The following is a 24,389-nucleotide window of genomic DNA, read 5'->3' as shown; positions in this document are numbered from 1 at the left end:
ACTACACAGTTCTTCCATCCAAAATTGGATATTAAAGATCAAATTGAATTGTATCTAAACTTCTGAATTTGTTACAGACAATCTTCTGCCTGCAGAGATATGGTTACAGTATCAGAACATATATTACTAAACCCTAAAATTATTAAACATTTTATTAATATTCACCACATCAATCCTAAGAGTGCTGTTCTTGAAAAAGTAAAATACTACCAATAAACTGAGGAATACGCAGCATGTGATTTTTTTTTTTTTTTTATTAAATTATGTTTGGACTTAAATTTTAGCTGTTGGTATCTACTTGTACTACAACGTAACCTGTTTAATAGAGGCTAAGGAATTTGTATTTATCACGGTGTTGTTCTTCTTGGCTCTAGGCTGAAAAGCCAAAGGATTCTGTAACCAAAAAAAGAAGTATTTCCAGGTAGCATCAGATGGAGGAGGAGAATGAAAGATGCAGTAACCTCCTACAACTCGTGTTGTTTTACTGTATTGGGAGCAACTGGCTAATTCTCATCTATCATGATTTCACACACAGTGTTCTTGTGTAAAAGGCATACAAAAAAAATTCTATAAATTGCAGTAATTTATTGGTCAGTAATTGGCAAGCAAACCCCAGAAGTGCTATGTGAGATATACATCTCTGGCATGCTGCCTCAAACTGAACTACAGAGTGAAAGGATATTTCTTCTTTTAAGATGGAGAATTTACTGAAGAACTGAAGTACAAACACCAATGACAAAATATTTGATTTCAAAATGTTCAACTTTGTTCCTCATATTCAGCAAGCAGTAGCCTTCTTCTTCATAAAGCACAGTACTTCCTACCACATGCATACATTTGCAGTGCATTCATACGATTCACATTTGAAAACTTGTGGTAAGTGCTGGAGAGGAATTACATATGATAATAAATATAAGTGCTGCAATATGTTCAAAATCAAAGGCCTTAAATTTTGAGAATAAAAAGCAAGCTAAGAAGTATCATTTAGCACACAGAGGTCTATTTCTGTATCTAAGCATGAAGACAGAAAATAACAGCAGTACAAATGCATTTAATTTTTCTTCAGACAGTGATTTTTTCTTCCCCTCAAGAGACATCCCTATGGCCATAGGACTGGATTGAGGGCATCACAGAAAGATGATGGACAAAGGACTCCAGAAGTCACTTAGTAATTAACAACAGTGCTGTCCACAGCATCACTGACAACTGGAACACAGCCATTCCAAACCAGCATGCTGTGTCTACAAAAAGTTATGCTTGAAAAACACCATATATTCTGACTACCTCTTGTATCCCTCTTTGTATTCAAAACACTCAAGGCACACCACAACAGTAATTTAAATAATATCATTCAGGTTATCTTTCAGATTATTATGATTAAATATAAATAGGTCAGTTCTACTCTGCTTCTTCACTGACAGGCATTTTAGAAGGCAATTTTTGTTTGATTATATATAGTAGTCACATCTTCAGACATCAAGAGACTCTGAATATCAAACAAGCGTTCTTCAGGTAAATATGTGACAATGAGTTACAGCACTGCCAGACCACCTGCTGGCATCCCTTTTATCTGACATCAGCCAACTCCTCTGCCATGGCTTTCCTTCAAACACGTTTCCCCAAGAACCCTGTTTTCCAGAAAGAAAGAGAAAATGAAGAGAGTATCAAAGAAAAAAAAACTCATATCTCAAACCCGGAAAGAGGAGATAAAAATACCGTACATAAAAGCCATGACACTTTTAAGAAATGGACAGCATTATCTCTGGAAAAACTCCAGAAAAACAAGTAACATTGGAATGTGGAACACCTGGCTCTGCAAAACTAAGCGTATGCTTTAACAGAACATCTTGTGGGGATTAGAGAAAAAGGATCAAAGGTCATGCATCAGCACTGCCTGTTTCCTCAAAACAGCGCAGGTATGCTGCAGATTGGAAGTACCCCAACACTGAACTTCCCAAGGAGGCTGCAGACAGCTGCTTGGAAAAGGGGAGTCTTTGATTCATAAGACCATGAAAAATGCATCAATCTTAGCCCACAAAGGCAACAGCAACCATGGGTTTTTAGTTTTCTCTTATGTACTTTTGTTAAAACATTCTGGCACGTTAAACTGAAGCGGCCAGGTTCTCCAGTCTCAGAGGAGGACAGCAAACAGCACTGTTGGCACGGGAAACAGTTTTCTGACCCTCAGCACAGACCCAGCCACAAGTTGCAGCTTTCTAGAAACACTGCTGAACCAGCTGTCAGATGCAGTGCACAAGGCTTTGAAAACATTATTTTCCCCCTTTATTCATTATTTTCTGTAACTGCTACACAAATCTTGCGTGAAAGCTGCCAGGATGCAGATGGTTTAGATAGCAACAAGTTTTTGTACCAATTCTGAGATTTTTAGCAGCCTTTTTTTCCCTGCACAGCTCCAGAGCAATCAATAGAAGTTCTCTCATCATTATTTCAAGCTTCCTTTATTTTGAAGAGAAGTGAACCGTTTCAGCTTGTTGCTATTTATTCTCATCTAGGCTCTAATTCAATGCTTTAAGGAATAAATCATGCAACCATAATTAAACCCAACAGAAAGTTAAATATAAAAAAACACAAAAACAAGAAAGAAAGTTAACTGCCATGACCAGGCTGTAACACCCCTCAAAACTGAATCTGAGAACAGAATCACCTTCAGATTTTTCCTAAACTCCTTCAAGAAATATATGGACCACTTGAAATTGATTCATAACTGTACAGAAAAACAGATTTTCTAGATATTTTTACAGTATGCCATGAAATGGGAGAGTTGTGAGAACACACTAATGTTACACACAGGAAATCTTTGAAATGCACTCTCTTAATTTTAATCATAATGGCATCTTCAAATGTGGTTTCTAAAACAGAAATCACATTTAATTGTGATTAGCAGTGCTTTCCCAAGACAGCAAGCAAACCATCAAGAACTCGCATGAAGTCTGCTGTGCAACACAGCACAAAGGTTCTCTCACAGCATCCTATAGAAAAGCAATACTTGCTAGCATGTAGTCTACTAAAATTGAAACTTCTACTTTTATGCATTCGTTCCATCTTTTAACATACATCAAATATTATATAATAGAAATACAGAAAATGGTGCAGAAGGCAAGACATTCCAGATGTCTGGAGATATAAAACTAATAATTCTGAGTTAATCTTCTGTCATTGACCTCTGGCTTTGGTTGAAACACTGGTTGTTTTTTTTTGCCTCAATTTATTTCCATAGACTATTGAAGGATTAGCTCGTGCTTACAATCCGTTTTAAACAAAACAAGATTTTGTTCTAATTGCTAAGTAATAGAATTACTGATGTCTTCCTTCTAAATAAAAAGAAAGGAATTATTTGGAACATGAGTTTTCTTTTACAGTATGTTTGTTGGGATTATAGTCTTATGACCCAGTAACAATGAGGAAAGCTTTCCACTTATTTCAAACTGGCTTTACCACTTGGATTATCCTTTGGATTCAGCCTAGTTTTATTTCTCTAAAATATTTTGGAGAAAGAAAGTAAGTTTTTAGGTTTTATAGTAGGCTAAAAACAAACAAAAAAACCCAAATCACCAATCAGTGTTATAACATACTGCAATAAAGATTCTCAAAGGATGAGTTTTCCTAACATACTTCCCCAGGCAGGCTGTTTTGCAACTTGATTGAACAGGCTAACACTTTTTTCTGAAATTCAGTCCATGTCCTCAGAAATATTTGCAGCCGACTACGCTATTAACATTAATGTACAGTTCTCCATGTGATGGCAAAAGAAGTAGTTCTCCATCCGCTTCATCAGCGATCTTGGCAGTCAGAACCCTAAATCTGTGCCAAATATAATTTGCATGGAGAACCTTCTGCTAGTTTCAGGTAAAAAAATCAGATGAAGCCACGTTGCTAAAAAAGTCAGCCAGAACTGTAGCTCTTCCACATGCTTGAAAAAACAGAATCCGCATGAAGATACAGAACGATGTATTTATTAATTTAGGATAGATCAGAAAAAGAAAAGAATGGCAAGAGATGAGGATGTTAGATGGCTTCCAGGTTTTAGGATCTTATCAACCTCTTAGAAAAGTTCGTTACTGAACGCAAAATAGAGTGGAAAAATATAAAGAAAACCAGTATTATTATCAAATGACCTTTGGTCTAGTCTCTCCAGTATGGATTGTAAAACAACACTACATGAATAAGAAAACAAAAGCACTTGGCAAGCTCTTCCAGAGACTCACCTTTTTCACTGCAATTGCTTTCAAGCTACAGGAAAGGCATGAACTTCAGATGAAGTGGAAAAGATATTGCAACAACATGAAATGTAAAGGTACTCCAACCTTACGCATTCTCATCTCATGTGATAAGTAGGGAAGATAAAATATACCCTCAAATCAAGTAGACTTATGATTTTAAACAAGCCTAAGCAAGCACAAGATAAATACCAGGTTGTCAAGATTTGTAATAAAACTAAAAAACACTGAAATAGAAGAACATGGAAGGGGATCACTGAGAACCAAGAATGTCAGCTGCATCCAAAAAATCCTTTAGCAGGAACTAATGAGTTCCAAATAAAAACACAGAAAGAACGCAAAGCTATTGAAACCATCTGTGATGCCCCATTAGAGCCCCAGACCAGGCAACTGATCAAACAAACAAAAAAAAAGTTCGAACTATTCTAGCTGCCACTTTTAGCTCTTTTTGTTTAAAAAGAAGTTCAGAAAGTCAATCAGGGCACACTCTTAACTAGGTTCAAGAATTACAAACTTCATCCAGAAAAAATTGGTGAGAAACAAGATATTCACCGAGTATCATTTAAAACTAAAAATAAAGACAAAATTACTGATGCTTTTTCTGTTATTAACTGTTAATTCTCTTTCATTCAGTAGATCAGTGCAGGGCTCTTGCTCAGCTGAATTCAGTCAACCAAAAATCCTCTACTTTAAGCATATTATCCTATGAAACATTATTAAGTTTTCAAAACTTAAAGATCTTGAATGACTTTTAAGCCAGTTCATGACTTCTGAAGCTACAAACATCTCAGAAAATCTGAAAAAGAGGAAGGTTCAGGGTTAAAACTTTTCAAGAGCATTTACATCGTTTTGAAAGACAAGGCAGAGATTTCAGCTATAGGTTGATTTATGCTCTCCTGCACTTGTCATTTCTTTCCTGTGCTATCAACTCATTGTATGCACACGCTTGCCTTACAAAATTATAGCAATGTTAACTTCTAATTAGATAGAAGTGAACATTCTCTTAATGCAAGTGTAAAGATACAAAGGCATGCAACACAGCTTTTACTGTTTTCAATTTTTATTTCTTTCATCAATAGATAGATGTCTCTTCTCTTTCATAGACTATCATCCTCCAAACCTTGTAAAACACTCAGATACCTTAACAGTAACAGAAAAGGAAAATATCAGTTGTTTTTTTTCCAAACGTATGCAAGGCTGGATTTCCAGGCTTCTTTAACAAAAGAATAGCAAGACTGTGTTTGAAAGAGCACCTTTGTACAATGCCACTTTGCAGGATGGTAGGAAGCTGTGGTATCCCATACCCTAGAACAACTGGGAGCACATGCCATGAGAACTGGGATCTATGCCCTAACTTGAAGTTCTGCTCTCTAGCAGTTTTCCTCCCCCCTTCAGGCTCTTCTAAAAAGACCAAACGAATCCAAATTCTGATCAAGGATTCAACCACCTTGGGACATTCTCCTTACAAACCTACATCGGCCTGCTCACTAAAATGCAGTCGTTTAGTATTATTACACAATGAAAAATGGAATTGTACCTGTATAATAGCAGCACTGCCCTCCCTTACACCACCGTTCTGGATTTTGTTTATTTTGCTGTACTTAGCCTTGGAAGGTCAACTATTTATTTGTCAGGATTTCTGACATAACAAGCTCTTCTTTTCACTCCCTTCCCTAAGTTGAATCACATTGAAATGATGTGAATTCCCTCTGTTGGCTGATAATTGCTAAAAGGTAGTGTCTGGAAACCGTATTTCTCAGATAAAGCCACTCAATTGTTAATTGTTATTTATAACCCATTCAACTTATTTGGATTTGGCAATATGACAAGCACCTCTTCTACGTGTTCTTTTTCCTCCTCCTGCCACAGAACTGCATTAGCCTTACTTCACTGATATGGAATACGTAGCATTCACACATTTTTCATTTATTGTCACATTTTCCATAAAAGACCACTTTACTCTTTACAGGTCACAGAGAAGAGTATTTCTCCACATCCACATTTTGGACAACAACAAGCTTCCTGATAATCTCCTGGACAACCAAATACTGTAGACAGTTTTCTGTTTGGTTTTCGTTGGCTTTTAAACCAACTATTGGAAGCTATTTCACAAAATTCAGACTAAAACTTGGGACTGAACTTTTTTTTTCCCCCCTGAAATGACATTTCCCTCTACAACAACAACAACAAAAAAAATACAACAAGCGTAGAGAAAAAAACCAATTTGCTTCCACAGAGACCGATACACTTACTATAAAACAGTGGGAGCAACGTCACTGCAGTAGAACTAAGCTGTCCTGCTCCATAAAAAGGCATCTAATTGACATCGATCTACCAGAGCCTGCAGAATATTAGGTGCGTGTGCATCTCTCCCCAGTTAGCTGCATACATTCAGCAGAATCCTATACCAACAAGGGACAATCCTAAACAGAAGCTGGGATTATCCACGGGTTGTTTCTCTCTTTGCAGTTGCCTGCAGAAACTGCAGTGGCATGTAGACATGTTTGAAGGAATGGTACAAATAAAACATAAACAAAGGTTCTCCTTAACAAAGTTTTACACTGGCTGAATGTAACTGCAATTTTCAAATTGTCTTTTTTCCCCTCTCCTCGGTTGTCTGGTCTTCTCATCCACAGTGCTAACAGAGATGGGCCTTGACAGATATAGAGAATTGAATTCCCACTTAAGGGCCTCATACTGCATCATTCATACCTTACTATAAAACAGAGAAACAGAACACAACAAACCAAGTACCATGCCTTACTGTCAACTCCTCCAGAAAACTCCCCTTCCAGTTTCTGACTCTACAACAGTGCAGAATCACTAGCAGACATCTCTTGAATGTATTAAGAAGCAGAAATATGAAAAGAGAAAAGATTTGGAATGACATGACTGGTCTGCACTCCCCACTAATGGCTAGCAAATACTTTGTAGATCAAGCTTCAATATTTTGTTTTCTGTCTTCCCAACTCAAAAACAAAGTTACAAATAGTGGTATACAAAGGAGCAGCAGCAAGATCAGCTTTGGTACAAATGAGATCACACCAGAATGGATCCCACATCCATTTGAAATCACTGTGGCTACTGACACCAGCAGCCAGGACGGAACTGGATCAAGAACCAGCAGTCAGCCAGCAGCTGCTCTCAGCAGCTGAACTTTATGCCATACTGGAGATGTCTGAAACTAGCCTCCAATTTCTTTTCTATAATACAGAAATCATCCAGCACTGGATAAAAGAGGGAAAACGTGCTCAACGAACTGTATGAAGAGCTCAGTGATCAGATAAAAGAACACCTGGGCTTCCAGTAGAAGATAAAATTCACAGTAACTTATACAGTAAGTAAAAATCAAATGTAACATTTTAAATAACTTCAGGTTCCCACATGCGTGTCAGAGTTTTCCTTTGCAGTCATGTGGGGCTTTTCTGGTTGTTCCACTCCTCCCACTGATCCCAAACCTTATTTTCCAGAAATTCTGAAGAACATTATATAAATAATTACTTTTTGTAGAATTACATCCAGCACACAAACACCAAAATAAATCACGTTCTTCTGCAAACTCCTGACCTCATTATTCCTGAGGATGGTACAGTACAGTAAGTCTATTGATCTGTCTGTGCATTCTAAAACAGTCAAGCTGAAAGCTCAACTCTTTCACTTTTGGAAAAGGAGAGTAGCAAGTTCACCACGATAAACTTTTTCCTTCAAAATTCCATCCTAACATTTACACTGTTTCTGACCAAAAAAATTGACCATAATTATGTCAGTATTGAAAGGACTCAAACAGTGCTGTTGCTCACATTTACTGGATGCGCTGTTCTTTCTGTCACTGATCCCATTCATGCAGTAGCATTAACAAAAATGAGATTTTTAAGGCTACAAAATTGCCTCTCAGGTCTCTTACAATTTAAGTACCTTTCTTCTAGTTTCATACATTCTACTTTTCCCTCATTTCTTGTTTTCTTTTAAGAAACAGAACCCTGTTCACGGTGTAATTTGAAGAGCAATTTCTTATTTTTTCTGTTTCAGCATAAACTGTCATACTTGTGAAATCTTTGCTTTATAAATTTTAATGTGATTATTTCAAAAGAAAACCAACAAATGAACCAAATCTAAACTTGTGTTGACTTCCTTCTATCTGCATCACTCTGACACAACATCTCAGATCAGGGTGAAATTAGTTGAAATCTGTTATTGATTCTGAAACCTAAAGATGGCAATTTAGATGTCAACATCAGCCAACGTGATTTTAATGTTAACATACAACAACTATGACAAATGAATTGATGACACGTTCAAATTTCTGACATCTCTAACTTCAGATAGCAAATGGAGTTGACAAATGGATCTGATGGCAAATATTATGTGACTCCATAATTAAGATGTACTGAAGTTTACACTGAAGCTGCACTGGGATGAGTGAGTTTTCCACTGATCTGCACTTTGGGTGGCTAGTTCCAGTTGAGAAGCACATGAAAGTTCAATCGCTTTAAAAACCATACAATCTGTAGTATTGTTCTTCTCCTACTTCACAAAGGCTAAAGCAGAATCAGAAATTGTCTTTGATTATTAATTAAATAGCTGAATATTTACCTCACAGTAAAGTGTTTTAAACTTGATCCTTTATGAAAATTAGGAGGACTAATAGAAACTGTTCCTCAGTTTATTAGAAATATTTAATTATTCAAAAGAAATATATAAAAACAAGTAGCCCAAGGGATATAAATATAAACACAGCTTGCTTTCTGCAGCTGAGGAGATCCATTTTCCTCATTCCTCACTCAGTAACCATAACACATACAACTCCTAATCACAGACAAAGGATTTTGTCATGTTGTCAAGAGCATAAAGCAAAAGATAACTGAGCACCAAAAGAACATGCCACAAAATTTCCAAGGAGCTCTTTTTAGACCTATGTCGAAGAGGCAAATGACAGCATCACTCAACTTAATACTTGATTAAGTCCATCTGTTAAGCAAAGTCTTTAGCAAAACGTTTAAGTTCACACAATTCCACTGGGACACGGGCATCACTAGATACAGTCCCAGTGCAAGTTCACCACTGCACTGTTGTCCTGGGCATTACTGAGGCACGTGACAGGAACCTCCAGCAGAATACTCTGTGTGGGGTTGTTACACACTCCAGAAGCTCTTGTACAGCTGCTTGCTTCCTCAAACACACAGCGCTGTGAAGCTGGAAAGAAGCCATGATGCTACAGCAGGAACAGTGCTGAAGGGCAAGGAAAAGGGAAGCAGGGACTCATTTGGAAGGTTTAAGTGCATTTAGCTCCTCTATAATTTCGAAGCTGATCTTAAGTACAAGTTTAAATAATACCATCAACTGGGCAATAGTTCTGTTGAGTCTACAAAGCAACCCCAAATGTCCCGTCACTTTTCTGCGCCGTTTTTGGGTTTCACAATTCAATTTGCTATTCAAAGCTGTTATCAGAGATGATCTAGTTATAAAAACATCCTCAGTGAGTGCTACATACAGCAGGAGTCTTCAGCTACAGGATCTGGATTTATCCCTATCTGTACTACCTGCCATAGGTCTGCTTGAGTTGGGTCATCAATATTTAGCAGATTATGAATGCAGTAACCAAGTCACTATTAGATTTTGCAAAATACTCCAAATAATACAAGCCATAGTTCTTTTAAGTGACAGATTAGCACCCTAAATATGTCCTCCTAAAGTTAATATTTTTCCAGAACATACACTGCTGGCAGATGTCCTTGTTCTCTTCTGTACATTCTGAAAGTACCTTTTCTTATAAGTACAGCTTTTAAGGGGAAAATTAGGATTCCAAGGTATCAGCCACATTTATTTCACATTTCTTGGAACATTTCAGCATAATCCACTGAATAGATTGTTGTAGGTCTAAATTGTGAACCACAGAGGAAACAAATGGCTTAAGAATAAAAATAATACATTTGATTCCTTTAGGATTCAGTTCATGATTACAGTTCTGATTTCTAATGATTTCAGACTACGTTGCCTTCATGGGGCACACTCATGTTTCATTTGGGGAAATATAATCGTATTTTCATGTATGACCTTTACAGGCTCTTTGTCACAGCTCAGTAACAACTTCCTGGTAATTTCTTTCCATACAACATTTAACATTACTTCGGGAAGAACATAATAGGAAACTTCAAAAAATTGTACCATCAATGTCAATTCAGCCAACTACTTAATTTGGGCTTTTCTACCTCTAAAATTCATAGTAAATGTGACTTACAGGCAATGAAGGTATAGAAAGTATAGGCAGACAGAGGTACTGGAAGTGCTCTGCTTTTTAAGACATTAATAACGCAGTCACTGTTATGCCAAATTCTGCTCATTTAAGTCACAACATAACAATATTTCTATGACAAGACTTTGCTTATATGTTACCACAGAGACCAATAGATGTATGGTCTTTCACAGGGTTCAAACTCTTATCTGCTCGCATGTTCTGAGAATTTCCATTAAAAAGTAGCTTAAGATATTTTTAATCACCGCCATAAAAAAAAAAACAACAATATTTCTTTCTTGTTAAATAGTGTCCTACACTTACAGTTTTCATATTTGCCCATAACAGCAGTGTGGAAAAAACAAACAACTATTAATCTTTTTAGTTAGTAATACCTTTTCTCCTTTATTAAATATAGTACGTGCTTCGGGCTTGTGAATTAGCTTACAGAACCTGTAATTACTGCAAGAACCTGGGATATTTAAAATCTGGGTAAGGTTCCACATACCAGTCTTCCATTGCTCCTACTCTACACTGCTCAACCTCACCCCCAAGCTGCCTTCATTTGTACCACACACCTGTTGGTACAGCTGCTTTGGGAGTGACCAGGGAACCAAACCAGAGAGAAGAATACAAATCAATTTCTCCCTCATTCAGTTCAGTGTGTGCTCCTAGAAACAGCTACAGGACAGTGAACAAGGCTAGTAATAAGCAGAATGAACAGAAATATCCTAAGGAAGCACTACTGCTGAATTCAACTTATGGTAAAACTACTAAAATATTGACAGACATCAAAAAAGATCTATAAGTTTGAAAACTTTGATGTTTCAAGTTTTCTTGTATTGGGCTGAGTTCTTTTTTCAGTTTATTAAAAAAGAAATCCTTTTTTCCCCATCATTTACTTCCACTACTAAAAGCACTCTCATCTCTCTCACAAAACAGCTGTATGCGTACATGACATGAATACAGGCAGAGTAGGAAGGCAGATTTTTTAAAGATAATTCATCTTTAATTTACCTTCTACATAGTAAATAGTGAAGCTGCACAAAATGTCCAGTGATATCCAGAAGTAAACAGTTTTTCCAGTATGCACAGCTCACGTGTGAGGGACTGCCCGGCATGCAGCTGTCAAACCAGAAATAGTGGACGAATACAGAAGATACACACACACAACCATGTATGTGCCTGGATATGTACTTTTCCATGTAAATATATAAAATGTACTTTTCTATATATAAAATATAGAAAACAGAGTAATAAATAATATTTGACTGGGGGGAAAAAAAGCAAACAAACAAAAAAAAAATCAATGTTAAAACAGTTCCATGAAGAAAAAGAGCATAAGCTGAGTAATCCTGATCATGCAGTGTTATATTCATACCAGCAAGATTTCCACCCTCTGCAGTTAATACAGCAAATTCAGTTTACGTGCACCTGCCAATTTGTTTTCTGAGAAGTAGCACTTGCTCCAAAGCTGAATCAAGCTCCTTCAAGGCCCTAAAGCAGTCAATATGTCTAAACAAGGGTAAAGGAACCCAGGGAGCATTCATCTAAATTTAATATCTCTATGAATATATAATTTAGTACATCATATAGCAAAACTGAAGTACTAAATCTTGTAGTTAATGTTGTTTCCAGAAATAAATTAGAAGGTACATACATAATTATGTAAGGATGACATCTGGTTCTGTGGCAGAAGATGCAAACTTGAGAAAAATCAATGAGATTATATTGAAAGACTGGAGAGAAGAAAATCAAATATGAATTCCTGTGCCGCCCTATTACACATTCGTTATGGGGTTTAGTCATTTTTTAATTTCAGGAAATTAGTAACAAAATCTAGATCATAAAAAGCACTTCCACCTCCTTACAGGGATAAGAAAACAGTAAGAAAACTAAAATCAAAGTGCCAACTATACAGACATTTCCCTGAGAAAATGAGAGTCTATGATTTACCACAAATTTTATTTTCTGGAATATAAAAGCGTTGTATTTGTAGTATTTTTTATGATTTTTTTTTTTAAAGGACTAAGCCAGGAAGCTGGAGAACACAACTACCAGGTTTGTAGTTGATGAGACAAAGGAGTATGATTAATTTTTGTATACCTGCATGCACTAACAGAAAGGTGGAAGATGGTGCTTTGTTGGTTGTACTGTTGATTTAAAGGTTAATCTGTGATCAAAGTGCAATAGGTATATTGTTTGAGGTTTTGAAAAACCTGAGGCCAGCAAAGAAGATGTATGTTTAAGTACTTTAATCTGATGTGCCTCTAAGGATCATTCATTAAGTAGGCAGTGCAAACTGACAGGCTGACTTTCAGAATCACTTTACCGGTAAGGAGTTGCTAATTAGCATGACATAGTTAGTAGCTAATAACTTAATTTCAAATTGAATGATGATTTTATTTCAGTAAATGCCCCGTGAAATGTTGTGCTGAAAGGCAATATACTCCAAACTTAAGTTTATCCTGTGACCTTTCAGTTTGCCTACATTTGCTCATTTCATAGCTTCCATTTTCTTTGTGCTGTAAATATAACCAGATCTGATCCTCACCATTTCCTCTGTTTTGCACTTGTCCATTTAGCAATAAAATGCACAATTCAGATATTACTGACCCCTGCAATACCATGATTCTGACTTACATTTTCAGCATGCTATCAAACAGAATCCTTATCAAGCAGCACTGACTCCTTACACAAGAGTCAAGAAGAAATTCATCCTCCACCTCTCAGGACCAAAAAAATTAAAACCAAACAAACTATTTTTTCTATAAATACAAACAAAAAGAAGAATTTATCATAAAGAACAACTGTAGTCTTCGGCTGAAGACTTACTGATGTTGTTTTGAGTATCAGTAAATATTGAGCATCAGTGATGTTTAACATTTCTTCATCACATTGAGTTAGGATCATCAGTGAGGAAAAAATAAGTGCTAAGTTGAGAAAAAACACTGCAGTTTTTAAGCAAACTTTTACAATTTTGGAATCTGATGTCACCTCCCACTAGCCCCAGACCTAAAGTCCATGTTTGAATTGCATATCATCAACCAGTGTTTATGTAAATCTGTGAGGTCCCTGGATCAATGCTATCATAGCTTCCTCACTGTCCTTGTAGAAGCTGATCAAACTTATTCATTTGTATATATCCATAAATATAGGGAATGTTAAGCAGAAAACCTATTTGACTATTGTCTTAGAACATAGAATAATACAACCATATTACAATGCTAGCAGGTAGAAATCAGCAGCTTCCTACTCCTATGAATCCATAATTACTCCAATCTATAACAAATGTTTACCTATGTACTGCGATTGTACTCAGTCTGAGCATTTATCCCCTTCCTGACATCTTTAAACCATCTGGGGGCATAAATTTTCACTTAACTTCTACATAAGAGTTTAATGACCTACTCCTTACTCAAACATAGCACACCTTCCATAATTTATTTGGTGTTACTCCCAAATAATCAGAGATTCATATACTATCAGTGGGCTTGAATCAAATAACATCTTTTAACACTACTCCTTTTGTCTACACAACTTTATTTTACTTTATGTTTAGAGGCTAGCAGTACTCAAATTCAAAATGAAGTGAGATACTACAATTTGTAAAACTCACAGCATAAATCACTGTGTTTGCAGCTCATTGCTGACTTTGCATATCTTACTGAGGTGCTGAGCTCCAACTTGGCTCCAACAAGCTGAATGAAATTCCACACTTGATAGTTTATGTCTGTGTTGTACTAAGCTAATGGAAAGGACTGAGAGGTGGGAGAAACAGCTGCAGAATTTTCAGATCTCTCTCCTGTGTTTCTACTGATCAAAAATATTTTTCTTGGACTACTCTCTCCCTGACCGCGCACTTGAGCTTCAGAAGAGAAAATGACTTTGCCCAACAAGATTGTTCCCTTCTCGGTAAATTTCTCCTTTCTTTCTACTCAGTTTCTTCTAAGGATTGCTCTGATTGCAAGAACAAATCCCTCAGACTACTTGTACAGATTCACTGCCTGCAAATGAAGAGTCCTTGAGATCTCCCTTTTTCAAGGCACTTCGCTGCCAAAGGCTCATGATTCTTTCTCTGGGATGAATTAATTTCCTTGTCAGATTGCTCTGAGAAAATCCTCCTCTCTGCAAATATCACCGTATCTTTTACTAAGACTTACCAGTTTCATCTAATTTTGTTACTTGAGTAAAGCAAGTATTTCCATTTGAAATGTGTGATTTTAAATATTAACTACAATAAAATCAACTTCTTGACACATTGTACTCATTCAAAACTCAATTTTTGCAATAGTGAACTGAAATAAAAGGCTTTTCAAAGGAAGGCAGGAAGCTCACTGTCGTATTTTGAACATCTTTACTTAAGCTTCTGCTCTGAAGCATCCAAAGAAGAACAACACGAAGTATTGCAATGCCTGATCTAGAGAAACCAGAATTCTGCACAGACGAGAGAAAAACGTGCCATCAAAGAACATGACCCCAAGCTGTTCACTCAAGGACCACATTAGCACAGCGTTCTCTTCCTTATCCAAGATTCCACCATTCCCAATACAACTTCAGAAGCAAGTACAGCGACTTGGAGACAGTGAAACCAAAGTGCTATTAAAACTGACATTTTCCCTTACTCCAGTGGTATTTTCTGATGTCTAGCCCCTCCACAAGATGCTGTCACTGGGTATTTTTTTCCCAAGCAGCTGTATTTTTTAAGAGGTCAACTCTTGCTTAGAAATAATCTTGCTTTTATCATTAACATTTCAGAAGACAGGCTGAAGTAGGAAAACTTACTCCCCAGAAGTGTTTCTCTCCAGGTAATGTCAGAATTTAGCACAAGATGACATTTGCACAAGAGAATAAGGTTTACCTCACTTACCAAAGTGAAACTTTATTAACTGGTAAACCACATGGATTTCTGTATTTTGTCCTCCCTCACTTTAAGCTAAATAGTGGGAGGGTCCCCACAATCATGCAGAAAACTCACACGTATGGCAAAACCAAAGATTATTTTGATTAAAGCAATCCCAAGTAACAAGATCCTGACATTTTATTAAAAAAATGTTTTAAAAGACTCAGATTTTCAATGAACAGCTTTGTGCATTAGCATAGCTGTTACTTAAAATCTCAGATCCTCTGGAAAGCAATCCATGGCTGACCAATGGGATGACTTAAATAATTTTGAATGCATACATTGTGGCTGTGAACTTGCAGAAACACACACCACCAAATGAAGAGAAAGTTCTGGAAGTGCAGCTAACTCTTGAGAACCTTTTTTAGATCCATAGTCTCAGACACAATAAATGTGAAGCAGCCTTGGGTTAGGACACTGTCTTGCCCCATGCAGTGAGACTGGTGTATTTTAATTCTACAGTTTCATTTTTTCCACCAGGAAAAAAAAATACTGAACTCTCTTTACATCTATCAAGGCTTGCTCTATTTACTACATAGAGTTCCTCTTATCTAGAAGCTTCACGAGTTCTAAATAAGGCAGCACAAAAAAAAAGCTATAATATAATTTTGTATAGCATGTTTGATACCACATTCTTATGTTATTCATATTGAAAAATTTCTGTAGAGCCTTGAATGCAATAACACATAATTGTCCCTGTGTATTCAAGAAAGAATATAATCATATCCTAAATGCAAACATTTTGACTTAAAATATTTGCTAGCAGAACAAACCTATTAGTATTTATGATACATCTTACATTAAATATAAATTCACTGTTATAACTAACATAACCAAATAAAATTGGCAATGAGCTGATGGAACACTTAGGATTCATTTTCTGCAGAAGTAAATTAAAAATATGCAAATTGAAAACCTACAGTAACTACTGTAGTTACAGGGTAAACAACAGCCACTTATATTTACCCCCAATACATGATACCTGTCATCTTTCCTTGGACAATTGAATGTTTTTGGGTTTTTTTGCAATTTCAAAGAAAAGCATCTAAGAAGGTGCTTTATTCTTTCTAGGGTTTCCTTCTCTCCAACTGTTCTTGGTATCCTAATGGGAGTATTAGGCATTGCAGCAAGAACTGGAAGAATTAAAACAATTATAGAGCATTCAGAGTCCCATTCTGATGCTGAGTAAGCAAATTTTCAGGTTTCCTTTGGAACAGAATAGATTACATTTTGAGGGGGGGAAAAAACAACGCATCAACAGCAACGACAAAAAAATCACTAATTTACCAAGGTGAAATAAATGATGAAATCACTATCTGAATACAAAAATTACTTATCCATCCCGCAAAGCCTCTCTTTCAAAAATGTGAATTAATATGCAATTGCAATAGGAGATATAGAAAATGGAAATTGAAAAGACTAGTAGACTAGTATATGGAATTCCTATTATCAGAACTAGCATAGTAATAAGACCGATAGCTACTCAAATGAAATGAAAACCAAGGAAGCATGACTGCAATACCATCCAGCTCTAAGTGCTCTCATTTCATTCTGACTTCTGAAGTTTTGTCTTATTGTGGAAAAAACAGACTGCTAGAGTTTTTCAATCTGTTATTGATTGGCCAATATACATAGTCAATTTTTTAAAAGAGACAAATCTCATCATGTGCACAGAGAAGAACCACAAGCATGAACTAAAGTTCCCACTTGTGATGGAGTAAATTATCCCGAGCTCAAAACTTACAGATAGAGTTGTGTGAAGCACATTTCTAAGGGCTGGAGTTATAAATATATCCCCGACACTCAAACTCTATTCTCAATAACATTTTCTTTTTTTTTTCCACTGTTCAATCTACACATCCTATTTGCATTTTCCCCTATGAATAAATAGGTGCAGTAGGCTCACGCTTGGAGAAAGTTAAAGGTTATCTGTCCTGTTTAAATGAATTAAGTTAATGGGAACTTCGATGACACAGGAGTTTAGCCACAAATGAAACTGAACAAGAACTCTTTAGAATATATGTGTAAGTCCTACCAATGCTTTCCAAGTTGGTTTTTAATACTGCTTTATCAATACAAAGAAAATCTTAATCTTTTGGTGGGCAAACTTTCTAGATTGTGATATCCTCGTTAAAGTATTCATATTTTACATTTCACTTCTTACCACAGGAATCTCAATTTCCGTCACAAGAACAAGGGTTCCTTTCCCCCTTTAAGTTATTTCTTGAACAACCCTTTAAATACAGAACCCATTATTTTTCCTCTATCTGCTACACAAATTCAATATGCAATGTGATTGAAACCAATGGACTCTTTAAAGTATAAAAAGCAAACAAAAACCTATTACATGCAACCACATCAGCTTTTTAGATTTTCTTTATTTCTTAGGTTAGAAGAAAATATATCAAGATAGCTTAATTTTCATGTTTTTTGTACTGCAAATGGAAAACCCCTGGCAGCAAATAACTGAAAGTATGTGACCATGTCTAAAGTTAGTCTTCCAGAACATAAATTTGAATGCTATATCTATTAAAACAGATTGAATTGCCTTTATTTTTAAAAAGAACTGCAGCAATGCTAAGAAAAATGGAGCTACAGTGAATTGTTCCTCAGCTGCCCCTCAATTTTATCCAGACACGTTGCTTCTAACATGAAAATATATCTGAAGAGGGTGATAAAACATACATTTATAAGATGTGGAGTCATTCATTCAAGAGTTTTCCTGAACACTAAACCAAGTATTGCTTTTGCAGCACATCATTCTATGTACAAAGGCCACTTTTCTGTATCTAGGGCACTCAAACACAATAGAATATGCACCAAGTACATTGCAGCTAGCTTCTTTCCAACTAAAAGTAGTGCATGTAAAAGAACAGGAACTTCTGTAATCATTCATTTCTTCAACTGTTGTATAGAAAAGCCTGTGCTGAAACACCAAGCTTTGCATCAACTTATGTCTGAATCATTGTCCTTGTATTCCAGTTCAAAAATAAAGACAAACAATAATTCCCTTCTCTGTACTATCTCAGGATTTCTGCTCCACACCAAAATATTCAATTTCATTTCTACAGTGTTAGTCATGACAACACAGGTTGATATTTTAACTATTATCTAAAAGACAACCAAAAGAAAGCAGTTAATAAGCCTGCTTTTTCTATTCCCAAAACTAGAAACAACAGCATTTATTTGAATAGAAACAGAACAGTGTCTGAAACACATTTAAAGGTAAAGAATTTCAAAGACTGAATTCTTTGTTTTTAAATTACAGCCTTAAAGTAAAACTAAATCTTGACATTCAAACAAAAGTACTTTTGCCAAGACCATAAGTTTTTGTGTCTAATTCCTAAAGTAGTTTTCTTTATGCAATAACTTCATAATTCCAAATCTTAGTAAAGCTTATTCACAGCCCAGGCACAAATCAGGTTTACATGCACTGCTTCACTTAAATATCTGCTAGCATCTTCATGATGCTGCAACTGATACATTCTTGACCTGTGTCAGCTTTGGTTATTTTTTTTTTTATGCTTTATTATCTACAAGGCCACACGTTAAACAAGAGGTAATCAACCACCTCATATTTCTAAACAAAGTTTTAGGAAAACAAAGAAATAAGAAATCTAAGTTTAGAAACTTTCATTAAAGAAAAAAAAAAAGAGTATTTTTTCAGTAATTAGATCAAACTTTATATTTAGCTTTTCAAACGAGCTGTGTTGGGGGCAGGGCAGGGGGATTGACAGATTCATCTATCCCTTAGGGGTTAACATTTGTATAGCTGTCTCTCTCTGTTGGCACAACCCAATTGGAAAAGAAAGAACCATCTGCCCAGCTGTCTGGAATGCAGCTCTGTCTGATAATTCCCATGCTGAAAAATAAACATACACAAAGCCCATGAAGTAAGGAAAATTATTTATTTTCCTTACAGCTACAATCAGGCTATCAAGGAACAACTTTGGAAGCAAACAACGCACTAAAACTTGGATTTTTGTTTTCAACTCTGATTTTTTTCTTTACTTTTCTATTGGATACTTTTCTATTAGGTCACAAGGTTTGCAACTTGACTCATGAAACACAGAAATTATATTAAAAAGTCAATACAGTCGTTTCAGTTCACTTGACTACCAGCACTGCTATGAACACTCCCAAGAAACAAATTAAGATGATAATAACAATTCTGATGTGTAAAAAGAAATGCAATAAAAAAAGCTTATAAAGTGTTAGTGCTAGCATGTCATGGCATTGTTATAAGAAAACTATTTGTCAGCAAATAAAGCAATTAGTGTATTTAATGTTTTTTCTTTGTTGTTGTTTGTGATTTTTCTTTAGTTGGGGAGAGAAACATTACAACTTCTGTTCAGACCAATTGAAAAGAGCACAGACTAGCAAAGTACACACATCTTCATAAACATCTTAAGTAAATTGCTTTGCTTTTATTATTTTCTTCATTTTTTTCTTTTATTTTATTTTTTTTTTTTTGAGAGAGAGAGCTGAGATAGGAAAAGTATTTCTCATTAGTAGGGAACGCCTGGACGTAGCTGTACAAAACTCCATTCTCCAGTAGATTAAAGACTGAACAAAGTCTACCGTCTGGGCAATCTTTTTAGAACTCACTAGTCACGTTTTCCACATTCCAGAAAGATTCAGATACATACAGTTCAGCTCTCAAACTAACACCATCACACAGGGCTGCACTTTAAGCAGTGCTTTCTGTTGCTTTGGTTGTCACTAAGCAGGGCGCTCACTGGTCTGATGGGCCTAACGATGCCTTATGACTGAAATAGTCATGAAATGAAGCAAGTGGTTTGGAACAGTCTGAACGATTCCTATTTCAGTGCTTTGGCACATCTTTTGTACTTGCAGGAAAATTAAGTTCAGCATTCAACAAGACTTAATCTGTTTAAGCAACAGAAATCAAAACTCACATGAATGGGCTATTATGGTTGTCTACTGGTTTGCAAAGCCATAGGTTACCCAGCAAAAAGGCAATTGCAAATTGACTGTTTGCAGGACATTGAAGAGCTCAAATCTTGCAAGAATGAAGTTCAATGTATCTTTTCCTACAAATTTTTAAATCCTTATATCAGGACTGGCCACACTGCATATTCATAGATCCCTGTATTCAGAAGCTATGAAGCAGTGTCAGTCAGAGGAAGCTGGGATGCTTACTGAGTCACCACAAACTCACTTTCTTCTGAAGTGATAGCTTCCTTAAGGAGTACACTGCTGTCTCCTTTTCCAAGTGGTTGGGTAACCCTCCTCGCTCTTTTGTTAAGATGAGTCAGATGGGTTTGTGAAGCAGTCGCCTTTATTTCTAAGAAAGGTACACACAACTAAGTAGCTCCTTTGACTAGAAGAAACTGAAGGCAATTTCCTAATTTAAAGCCTCAATCTCTTCAACAGAAATGATCTTTTCCCAAATAACCTCCTGCCAGGGTATAGCCATATTAATCTTATGACTATTTCTCTCTTGTACCTCTGATTTCTATTTTCTTTTACACAAATGACTGCAATAAATCAAGAACTTTAGCAATGAACTACTAAAGAAGTCTTCCCAGGACCACAGTTTAGGCCTTGTACATAAGCACACCTCCTCATACAAGTGGCTCAAGGAAGGAGATGACTTCTTGCAGCTGTGACAATTTCTGTTTCTCTCTAGCATTGCCATGCCACTCTCTCTTCAAACATATTGACTCCATCAGGTCTGTAATTGTTAACTATTGATATCACATGAACAGATGTATAACCATTCCTGTGATCTAATAGCAAATTAACCCAACTGCCCAACCTGATCTTCAGCATAGTACTGAAATCTATGTCACAAAATCCTTCAACCAATGATCAGTCAAATAAGAATGAAAAACATCACATCATTTAGCAGTGCAAGATTTTTTCCACTCTACAAAATTAATTCTTATATTGAACTAAATTAAAAAAGTAGTCATACTTCACAACAAAAATAAGGTAAGAATCACCTAAACCAATTGCTTGAACACAGAAATAAACAGCGATGTGAGTGCTGTGGGAATTAGAGGGCAAGGAAGAGCAGAAAGCACCAGTAAACCTAATTCCCCCGTAATTCTTTGTTATCCAAACAATTCAGAACAGGATTAATGAAAATTTAAAACCAAGACAAGTTTACTGACACCGTACAGCATTCTTCTGTGCATTTTTGAAGTGCCTCAACAGAAGCTAGCAATAACCCCAGAACCCCAGAATAAAGAGCAGGGAAGCATTTCAAAGAAGAAAACAAGGCTGCTGACATTACCTAAACTGCAGAATTCTTCTTTCCCCCCAAACTTACATGTAAAGAGTATACATAATACATATATATATATAAATAATTCTTATAGCTACTATTTTGACATATTGACAAGGATATTCTAAAATACTGTCCCAGTAAGTTTGAGGGCACGTACCATTAACATAAAACAAACAAGCAGTATGAAAGGGATCCCTGAATTGTGAACCAACTCTCTTACCTTCTCCTCCCCTTTGCATCACAAGCTCTTTCATTCCTCTAGAATTTCTCTTCTCCACTCCTGCATCCTTAGCATTGTGATACGCTTTAATCAGCTCCTCTCCATCTTCAAACAGCAAATGGAAATTTTAATATCAACGTATTTAATTTCACATGGCTGAAATATCGTGCTCTTTTTTCTACCCTACTGTACAATTATGCTCAGATTTGTAAGCATGAAAAATTCAAGACAATCATCATACTACATGAAAAGGGTGACTACTCTCCTCTTTGTCAGGATAATTAAACAAAAATATATATACCTAACTGCTCTGCTCCCAAGTGAAATACTGTTACATCCAATCATACATCCAAGAGTACTTCCTCACTTGAATGGATCCAAGCCTAGATTCAGACAAAAGGAAAAATAGGAACCTCAGTTTTCTTAATCTTCAGCATTAGGCATTCAGAAGATCAAGGATCAGTTTTCCCATACCTGGTTTGGATAATTTCTCATAGACAGCTGTTAAGTTTCTGAGACACCTTGTAAGGGCCTACCCTTCACTCAAAGAAACAGAAGCACTCCACTTGAGCCACTTTGGCTTGGTGTGGGTCACAGTCCAATTAGAAACTGACTAGAAATGAGAATTCACACTTAATTTAGACCCCTAATTAAAAATAATCAGTAGATCAAATCACATGATTTTGATGGATGGATATGATGTTTTTCTTAATAAAAAGGTGAAGGATTGTGGCAGCAATTGATGTATTTCAAGACAGAGGCAACCAACTACAACTGGTTTGCGTTGCTATTTGTTTTTAAACCTTCTGAGAATAATGTGGAATTATAACTGTTACTTAGAAAAGCTTATAGAATACTTCTGAATGGGGGAAAATGCAGTTTAATATTACTTTTTTTTTTTTCTGCCTTATTTAGAACTCTTGGAACTTCTAGATATGAGGAACTCCATGTAGTAAATAGATCAAGCCTTGATAATTGTAAAAGGAGTTCAGTATTTCTTTTTTCCTAACAAAAAAAAGGAACTGTAGAATTAAAATACACCAAAGTCTCACAGCACAGGGCAAGGGAGCATCCTAACCTGACAGTGCTTTCCATTTATTGTCTGAAACTACGGATCTAGAGAAGCAACCTCAACTCAAGAGTCAGTTGCACTTCCAAAACTTTCTTTTCACTTGGCAGCGTATGCATATGTTTTTGCAAGTCCAACCCACAATGCATACATTCAAAATTCTTTAAGTCATCCCATTGGTCAGCCATGGATTGCTTCCCAGAGGATCTGAGACATTAGATAGCAGATATGCTAATGCACAAAACTGTTCCTGAAAACAACTAGAAATGCTGCTGAATCTTTCCGCTTCAGAAGTAAAAGGAGAATTTGAAGGCTAAGAAACTACAGACTCGAGGATGATCTTTGAATTCTCATAAGCACAACTAAAATCATGGCATCTCCAGCTTTACCCATTCACAAATCTGACCCAAACCGAAGCCATGTAAAGTGTCATAATTACCATAAGGGTAGTAAGCGAGGAATAGATTTTTTTTTTTTTCCAGTTGTGAACTGAAACAGCCCAAAACCAGCTCACTCACAGTGTACCATTAACTTGTCTACCCAGAAAGCCAAACTTTCACAGGTACGGCTCAACATCTACAGCTCCTCACCTAGCACTGCACACGTATTGACTGGGGATTAAAAACATACCCAGCAATGCTTCCTCAGCCTTCAGAAACACTTCAGATAAGTACATAGTTTCTCGTGAATGACTCTCACAGTGACAGCCTTGACGTCGTATATAAGAAAATCTTTTCTCAACTAATTGAGCTGAGCTTTCAAGTACAACAGCACCTTTGCTCATTTTGACACCAGTAGACAGGCAAATAAACTGCACCGTATACCCTTCATTGTTCCATCCAAACTGCCAGAGACGGATGAAGGATAACAGAAAAGTCAAGTTGCAAGAACACTCTGACCCTATTAAAGTAACCGGGACCTCAGCTGTATCTGGATGCCATGGAGGATCTTGTCTGAAGTGTTGCCTTCTTTGAAATGTAAAAACCATTTTCTGAGATCATTTTCTCTCAAGGTAGCTGGACAGTCAACAGGTTATAAGGCATCCCAAACAGCATTCTGTCCCTACCTCATCAGGGATTCTTCAACAGGCTACACATCTCTCCTCAAAAAAAAAGTCATAATCAGAGAACATAAATAAGAGGGAAGAGGGGAAAGTGTTTTTGTGAGAAATCAAAAGGATTACCATCATCTCAGATTACTTGTTAGATTAGTCTATATCCCTCTTGGACTGAAGGAGAAGACAGACCCATTTCACAACCCAGAAAGTAATTTTAAAGCACTATCTTGTGACCTCTTTCAAATTTTAAGCACTTATCACGCATAAAGCTACACAAAATTGTTCATCTCCCTAACTTTATACATACAGCCACATACGATTTTTTTACTATCCGTTGCGCAGTCATTCACCTAACCATCCTTCTGTAGGTCGCACAGAGCACTCGCTCGAGTCTCCGGGCGCATCCCCCGCCGG

At 36.4% G+C, this 24,389-nt stretch overlaps 1 protein-coding gene across 1 annotated transcript in view; it reads right to left on the bottom strand.

Annotated features, from left to right (window-relative positions):
• Positions 1 to 22,257, bottom strand: part of LOC104913499 (protein sidekick-1-like) — a 92,710-nt gene extending 70,453 nt beyond the window's left edge. Inside the window, exons 1-2 of the mRNA XM_019620837.2 lie at positions 22,151 to 22,257; positions 21,850 to 21,954 (exon numbers count right to left, since the gene is read on the bottom strand). Of these exons, the coding sequence (XP_019476382.1) occupies positions 21,850 to 21,883 (34 nt within the window). The 5' untranslated portion in view covers positions 21,884 to 21,954; positions 22,151 to 22,257. The remainder of the gene's footprint in view (positions 1 to 21,849; positions 21,955 to 22,150) is intronic.
• Positions 22,258 to 24,389: the final 2,132 nt, after the last annotated feature.

The sequence above is a fragment of the Meleagris gallopavo genome, chromosome 16, assembly GCF_000146605.3.
Source record: "Meleagris gallopavo isolate NT-WF06-2002-E0010 breed Aviagen turkey brand Nicholas breeding stock chromosome 16, Turkey_5.1, whole genome shotgun sequence".
In the NCBI taxonomy this organism is placed as follows: Eukaryota; Metazoa; Chordata; class Aves; order Galliformes; family Phasianidae; genus Meleagris; species Meleagris gallopavo.
Note: the sequence above shows the minus strand (reverse complement) of the source record. Positions and strands in the feature narration are given on the sequence as shown.